Here is an 8,344-nt window from a genome sequence, read left to right on the forward strand (position 1 = left end):
CAAAGACAGGTATGATCAGGTGGTTCAACAGTGTGTTACTGGTTAGCTTATTTGTTGAGGTGACGAATGAAATTCTTCTTTAGATAATCCAAAATCAAACTTCTTAGACAAATAAATGAATTAGCACTAAACCATGTGTATAAATAAAAAAAGGCTTCAGATCCCATGTTTACCCGGTCGACTGTAACCATCTAACTAAAATGGAAGGAGTCTGTGTCAGTATGTGTGTCTTTTGATGTTCTCGACAAACGTTTATCCGATCAACTTCACACTTGGCTGGTGTTTTGTTGAGGACCCAATGAAGTGCAGTGTTAATTGTGAGCTATTGAGATCCACGGGACATATGCATTCTCAGTGGGTTAAGTACACACTGTATAGTGTATTGAGGAGACCCCTATTAACTGTTACACGGCCGAATGGCTGCACCCAGCAGCTCGCTCTCAGTCTATGCTTGAGTGAGCTTTTGCACCCAAATAATGCATGCGAGTTCCAAACAGACCTGTTCAGAAAATGACACAATTTGTTTTATAAATGAGGCGAAATATCTCATTATTGGCCTCTGAGAAGTACAAATGTGTATGTATTGGAAAGGGGTATCTCTTCAATGATATGCAGGGGTACTATTACAATTTAAACTAACAGTTTCCTTAAAGAGACTTCTCATAGCCAGGCACACAAAATCATTGGCTAATAATAAAACATAAAAAGTAAATATAAGTTGAGGAGAGTTAACAACATTCTTCACTTCGAGTCCTGAGGTTGGAGAAAGAGTGAGTGTGTGTGAGTGTGTGTGTGTGTGTGTGATACATTTGAAGTTAATTCAGTAAAAAAAATGTCATCTTTAATTTAATTATCAACCCATTTCTGAATGTATGTTTCTGTTTTATTTGGCAAGTGACACAGAACTCTATTATAAGTTTAAAGATGTCTTCTATGGTATAGTAATGCAGAGTAAAACTCTATTATTATGATAATCCTTTACTCTGGCACATGTGTAAACACCACACACACACACACACACACACACACACACACACACACACACACACACACACACACACACACACACACACACACACACACACAGGACAAGGAATGAAGACCCCCCTCCCCCACCCTGCGAGGACAAAACTGTTGTGGAGCTCAGTAGTCAGTTATCACGTGACGCTTCCTCTGAGACTTTAATTATATACGTTGCTCCTTTCCTCTCCATCTTTTCCTCCACCTGTCGTTGCTGTCTTAGGAGTAATACCAAACTGTGATGAAGGAGTTGGAAAGTTTTAGATGAAAGACTTCAATGAATTTATTAGTTTTACCAAGAATATAATAATGTAATAACTAAAAAGTATCTCCGATTTAAATAAATTATATATCAACATACTAGATATCAAAATGAACACCCAAGATCAAACTGAAACCTTTCTAAAGTAAATAAAATTACTCTATATATAGAGTAATTATATTTACTTTCGAAAGGTTAAGGTCTATGAGCACTAACTCTTTGAAAATCATATTGATTATTATGATTATCTGAAGTAACACAAACTGCAAAAAACTGTTGATGAAAAGCTTCTCCAAACACAGGCTTGATACTCACTAATAATGATGATGATGATGATCACGATGACAGCTATCAGGATGGCCCACATCTGCAAAGGGTAACAGAAAATTCCGTGACACACACATTAACTGGGCTTAGTAAGACTTTTTGTTGAACAACATAATTTTCTATATATTTGCGTCACTTAAGTTCATTCAGTATGTATATATAATGGGTGTTTAGTAGGTAAATAAAATCATTCATTGGGTGAACATAGAATGCCATTTATGAAAGGAGGGTTTTTTTCAGGATTAATAGAATTCAGACCACCTCCATCCAGCCTAGGGAATTTGAGTATGGAGTTCATTTTAGAGCATGTAGTCATTTTCATTTACAGTGGGAAAAGTGATGAGATTTCCCTTTTTTTTTTTATTTGGATAAACTGAGCACCTTGCAATTTTTCCACCAGTATTTCCTTTTCAGCTTAGCAGCACTGGTCTCGAACTGGGAGGCTCCAGCTTGCAGTGCATCTGCTCTGTCATCCAGTTCAGAAAGCTTCTGGTCACGCTCCAGCACTTTGTCCACATTAACACGCATAATATCCACCACCTACTCACAAACAAAAACAAAACACTTGGTTTCATGACACTGTCACACGGAGTGGCTGAAGACGGGGGAGGGGTGTTCAATAATAAGAGTGGCCGAGGTGAGAAATGACACACATTGTAACTAGACCTCGTAAGCCAGTAATGAGAGACATATCATACCTCATCCACCTGGGCCTGGGTCTGCTGCAAGCGCTTGTTTCCTGACGCTGCGCCAGAACCTTCTGGACCGGCTGCTGACCTGATGAAATTATGACAATTGTAGAGATTAGCCTTCTGTGAGATTTCACAAAAAAAATGTATAATTTGCATACCACGTCACTCGATCTGCAACTCAACTGTTAAGAAACATAGGACTAATAACCGTTTGTTATAAGTAGAAGCATACACCCAAACCACAATGGCAAAAGTCCATCACACTCATCTTTTGGACTATCCCATAGCTATAAAATTCATGAATCACACTCAAAGCTATAACTCAAATTGTAAATAACTGAACTGATGATTTCAAAAATCGAGGTAAATGTCACCTACACAGCAAAACCTCCAATTTGAGGTGGATGGCGCTATGCCAAAAGTTAAGTGAGTATTCCATTCAAAATAGCCGGCCTCAAACAGCAAAATAATGACATCTATTTAGGTGATACTCATTTGTTCTTTTTGTCACTAAGCACACTTTTCCGTAATATCTAACAACAAGAATTGTTGCACTAATCGTGCTTCATACAAGTTAAATAATTGATAATATCTAGGCAACTGGATGATTGCATTGTTTTTTAACAAGGACACAAACATAACCACGGAAAATGTAACAAGGATATCATACCGATTAGTGAAATTGTTTTTTATATATATATATATATATATATATATATATATATATAAAAAATAGAAACACTAGTGCCAAGCTGGTACTATTTTGTATGCATTTGCTGGTAATAGAGCATATTTGTAATAACTAATCATCTATGAAACTTAACATTAATTTGGATATAAAACTTTAACGCAAGTAAAAAAAAAATCCTTGTGAAGGTGTAAAAGAAAGACAGGGAGCTGCAAGGCACTGAAGCATACTTGAAGCAACTCAAGTCTGAGTTAAGGATATTTACCTGGTTCTGATAGGCCATATCATTGAGTCCAGCCTGCCAGTTACGAGCCATTAATACATTGATTTGGTAAGAAATTCCAGTCTGGTTTGTAATAATAGTTTGGTATTGTGTCATGATATAGACATCTTGGACCAAACAGTAGATTACAAAAATCATTTAAAAAAAATACATGATGTACTTTGTTTCCATTTTTATAAGCATTTTCTCACCGAAGGTTAAACAACGCACCGTTGTCTCTGGACCGAAAACAGATAGATAATTGAGAATTATAAAATGTTCATGGATGACTTCTATTTAACCGGCGCAGTTTTTCTAGCCTTTACGGCTCTCGTCCAGCGGTCCAAGAAACACACCAACCAATTGCACTTGTTGTAAATCATCTCACGTGATCCTACTCGGCCAATCACATGTGTATTCCGATAAGCGCCGACCTCGACTCGAGTGCCATATTCACACAAAAAGGAGTGCGACCTGATAATTGGAGAAAGTACGCGAGTCAGAGAAGTTATTTTACTTGGCGCTCCAAAAAAAGAAATGTGGACAGCTTAACTAGAGCCTTTAACCAAGAATGGACAGACTCAATATTATCTGAAAGCTAACCAGTGTTTCCCCTACCGTTATAATAGGGGGGCGGGGCGCCCCCCCCTGAAGAAGAGCCAAAGTGTCTTCTACCCAGCAATGAGCCTGCTGGCTTCACCATAGTACAAAAGTATAAAGTACACGGACATAAAACAAAGTCATTAATAAATACATGGAGAAATGCCTGTACTTTCGGGTAAATGTTTACGGTACACCGTTAACAGGTTACGCTTGCGCATGCGCGACTCGTCGACTTTTGCCGTTTCGCCAGAAGTCTCCGTGACGTCGTCTTTTCTGCTGCTGCGTCTCTCAAAACAGAAAACAGATCTCAGCTCAACGTTGAGCATGAATTATATCAAATCAACAACCCTGATGTTATTTACAGAAAAAGTTTGAGGTTTGAGAACCACAGCTCATCGCCACCCACAACACATAACACATAAATGAACTGCCAAACAATTATGTCCCATTTTTCAAAAGCTTTCCGTATTAAATCCAGCCTTTATTTCACTTGAAAAAATCGATTCAGCACAGTATCGCGATTGCGTGGCGATATTGTATTGATACACGGAAGCCAAGTATCAATCTTTTTTTAATGTAATGTAATCAATTATGGGAGGCATCGGCAAAAGAAATGAGAAATGCGCCGTCCGCGTGTAAATCAAACGTCTGGACTTCCTGTCACTCGTAGCAGCGCTACTGCACAGCTGTTGCGCAGCGCACAGGACAACATCCGCAACACGACGCTGTTCAAAGACTTAACTCAAGCATAAATCAAACTGGCTGCTGGTGCTCTCGTAGCGCTGGAAGCGGCCAGTGTTACGGATTAGCAGGCGGCCGTGTTAACTGGTGACTTCCGGCCGAAAGTCGGCAGTTAAAACTAGGGATGGGTATTGGTTTTTTTTGATACCGGTGCTAAACCGATACTTTTAAAACGATACCGGTGCCTGAACAGATACTTTTTTATTGCCAAGGCAATTTTTTCTTCTTCAAATTGAACAATATATCAACCTTTTAAAGTATACTATAAATATAAATACATACAAAACACTTGTCTTCAAACTGCAGCTTCAAACCTTTTAACTTAGAACTATAAACAATATATATTTTAGAAAAGAACAGACACAAGCATCAGGTGGCCTCATTGGACCGCGTGCAATAGAACTCAGAAACCGTTGGATTCTACAAACTGCTGCTTTACTGGACTACACGTTATCATTAATATCAACTGGGAGAGATTTGTTCCAGCAAGCCGAGGACGGACGTTCAAAAGCTCGTGTCTGCAGCAATCTCTGTGTGCGTGCGCTGTGTGTGTGGTGTGCGAGCGCTGGAGCCCCGCTTTGCATACAGGCGGACAACAGAGAGCGGAGCAGAGAGTGTGCTCTGATCCGCACTATTTTAATAGTATCGATACATCAACATCTTATCGTTTTTAACGTGCGGGTACCGCGCTACCTTTTTAGTATCTATATACACCGTACAAAATTACAGAGTAGTGTAAAAAAAAAAAAAAGTATTCAGTTCGTCAGGTGCAACGTTTATGACATGTTGCTCAATTTGTCTGCTTGACAATCACATTTTGCTGCAATAAACATGATTGAAGTGAGATGAACAGACTTAAAACTTAATCTTATTAGATCAAATATGTTGACAAAGTTTTCATTTGGGGACAATTTGCATTTGGAAAAAAGGGAATAAATTGCAATACTCAACATATCGCAGTATCGTGATAGTATCGAAACGTGGGACCTCTGGTGATTCCCACCCCTAGTAGGTACAACGTGATTAAGGTAACAACAAAAAAAAAAAAATCAATAAATATAATTTGGAATTATAAAATAAGAAAGAAAAAAGTTATAATTGTTAATAGTTGTTTAAATAAATGTTATAACAATAAATTACCACAAAGAAATGAGAATAAAATTGAATATGATTGTCTGATTTATGTTTTCTGTTTGTTCTTAGAAAACACTTTGAATCTGTAGACTACTGCCTAATAGTCTTATTATTTCCATTTGATGACAATTGCTCATATACTTTAAGCCTAAATAGGTATATTTATTATTTTGAACAACGGTTAAAGGTTATTTCAAAAAGTGCCCCCAATTTTTATTGAAATGCCCCTGGATTTCAGTCGGTGGGAGCAAAATTTCCAAATTGTAAATTCCCTACCCTGCTTATATGCCATAATATGTCAAATGTACTAACCTTTTTATTTTGACAATATTATGTCATACCTGAATATGCACACCTCTCGAGTGTGACAGCGATTATAACCAAATAACTACATAGATTATAATTAACTGGAGGATACACTTTCTTTCAACACGTAGATCTTAAACCCTTGAATATAAACCACCCTACGGAGGAAACTCATTTCGGCCACTTGTTTTTTAAGTAAAATACAAGTTGGATAAAATCTCCACTTGTCCTCTCCTTATATGTAGTCAGGTGTCAGTAGGTAGAACTGCCAGTGCCGCTGAGTCGCCGCTCTCCTGGCTGACGCCACACGCTGCCACAGACTCACCGCTGCCAGTAATTGCACTCGCTGTCTCTCCCAACAACGTTAGCTAACGTGATAGCAAGCTGACTAGCTTGCTATTAAAAAACTGGTGGGAGGGAAATTAAGCCGCTTTAGACATCTTAACGCTGATTGGCCAAGACGCGATACATCAAAGATGTTCTATTTGCGAAGATCACAACATCAGCTTTTTTCCGTGTCTCACTCCAATCTCTGAAACGCTGGGCGGACAGTTCATCAGGCATGACAATTAACTTTGAAACATTGAGGATGTTGGTTTGCACTTCTACATTTTGAACGAACGTTAAATTCATTGTATTTATGTAGATTTTGAGTGGTGGGCAAATTAGGAGCACGAAGGGGATGGGGCAAGTAAAGATAGTGGAGATGGAAGAACCGGAAGAACGCAGCGCTCACCCTTTTTTTGTGACTCCCCCGTCAACGCTGTGGAGTCAACGCTTCCTGAGCTAAACCAGAACCTCAAATTGGAGCCGAACATCAGCTCATCACCAAGAAGGCTCAGCAGAGGATGTTCTTTCCGAGGCAGCTGAAGAAGTTAAACCTGCCAAAGACCATGATGCTGCACTTCTACACTGCCATCATTGAGTCCATCCTCTGCTCTACCATCAGCGTCTGGTACGCTGCAGCCACTTTAAGGGCAGACTGCAACTTATCATCCACTCTGCTGAGAGGGTGATTGGCTGTAATCGCCTACCCTCCATGACTTGTTTGCCTCCAGGACCCTAAAGCGGGCAAGAAAGATTGAAGCCGACTGCTCTTACCGTGGACCCAAACTGTTCAGTCCCTTCCCTCTGGCAGTAGGCCAGACCTCACGCCACAAGAACAGTGTCTTTCCAGCTGCAGTAAGTTTCATCAACAAAGCCCATAATTTTATTGTTTTATTCTATGTGTATGTTTTTTTTTATTGTTATGCACCTTTCCGCGAGTCAAATTCCTTGTATGTACTTGGCCAATAAATCATTCTGATTCTAGTAAATTTGAAAAACAAGGGAATTTGTCGTGGCTTGCGCTGTATTTATATTGTAACATGACCACAGTCATAGTGAATGATAACAATAAAGCATCACTCTGTCCTAATTAGTTAGGTTACACCACTTTCATGCTTCCAACTATTGCCTGTTACTAATAAATGTGACTTTAGATTAACTTAACTGAACGTATGTGACTTTAGGAGAAAAAAAGAAAATCCCGAAACCGAGGAAAGGCCTAAGCTAGCATGAAGCTCATTGTTCTCAGGTATATTTAACGCTAAGCAGATGTGGACGTTATAAGAGCAGCCCGCCATAGTTTTCTTCAACTTTCTACTTAACTTGCAAAAGGTGGTTGACGTGCTTTGTGTTAGGTAAAGTAACCGGGCTCTCATGTAACGCTGCGGTAGTTAGCTGAGCAACAAACTAACGATACCGTCGTAGCACTTGTTGCGTGTTAACGTTAGCTAGTTGCCAAGTTTAGGGCGTTTCTCTTGTTCTGTGATCCTGTTTCGCAAACTACCCCGAAGGCCCATATGCTGGGCAGGTTTTACAAAGTAACATTTGGTTTTCTAAAAACGTTTGGTAGAAACATGGTAGACTTACATTGTGAAATGAGATTTCTTTGAACGACACCGACGCTGTTCCTGGTCTCCAAGCTAAAGCTAAAGTGTCAAGCCGTAACAGTTCCTGTCGACAGTTGCTATGTCGCCTTCGAGGGCTATCGGAAATGGGAAAATAAACACGTACGTATGGAAACGACAGACAATTTAAAAATAACAGTACGGTGGGAATTCTCACTTTTATTCGCCTTACCAAAATGTAATGGTAATTGACATTAAAATAATACTGTCCATAGAATAACTTTTTGCACAATTAATAGATGAAAAATACAATTCTAAAGTTGATTTCTGTATTTGAAGTATTCTTTATTCATTGTGTGCACAAAGTAGTTATGTAGTACTTGCTCCCCGATATAAAATATCATCCGATAACTGGCT

At 39.1% G+C, this 8,344-nt stretch overlaps 1 protein-coding gene across 1 annotated transcript; it reads right to left on the reverse strand.

Annotated features, from left to right (window-relative positions):
- Nucleotides 1–1,119: 1,119 nt before the first annotated feature.
- vamp3 (vesicle-associated membrane protein 3 (cellubrevin)) lies at nucleotides 1,120–8,022 on the reverse strand. Its single transcript, XM_079218393.1, has 5 exons — nucleotides 7,950–8,022; nucleotides 2,308–2,386; nucleotides 1,991–2,149; nucleotides 1,598–1,649; nucleotides 1,120–1,256 (listed from the first exon to the last, which is right to left on the reverse strand). Coding segments are annotated over exons 1-5 (309 nt in total). The 5' UTR covers nucleotides 7,952–8,022; the 3' UTR covers nucleotides 1,120–1,239.
- Nucleotides 8,023–8,344: the final 322 nt, after the last annotated feature.

This window comes from Taurulus bubalis (genome assembly GCF_910589615.1).
Source record: "Taurulus bubalis genome assembly, chromosome: 5".
NCBI classification, from domain to species: Eukaryota; Metazoa; Chordata; class Actinopteri; order Perciformes; family Cottidae; genus Taurulus; species Taurulus bubalis.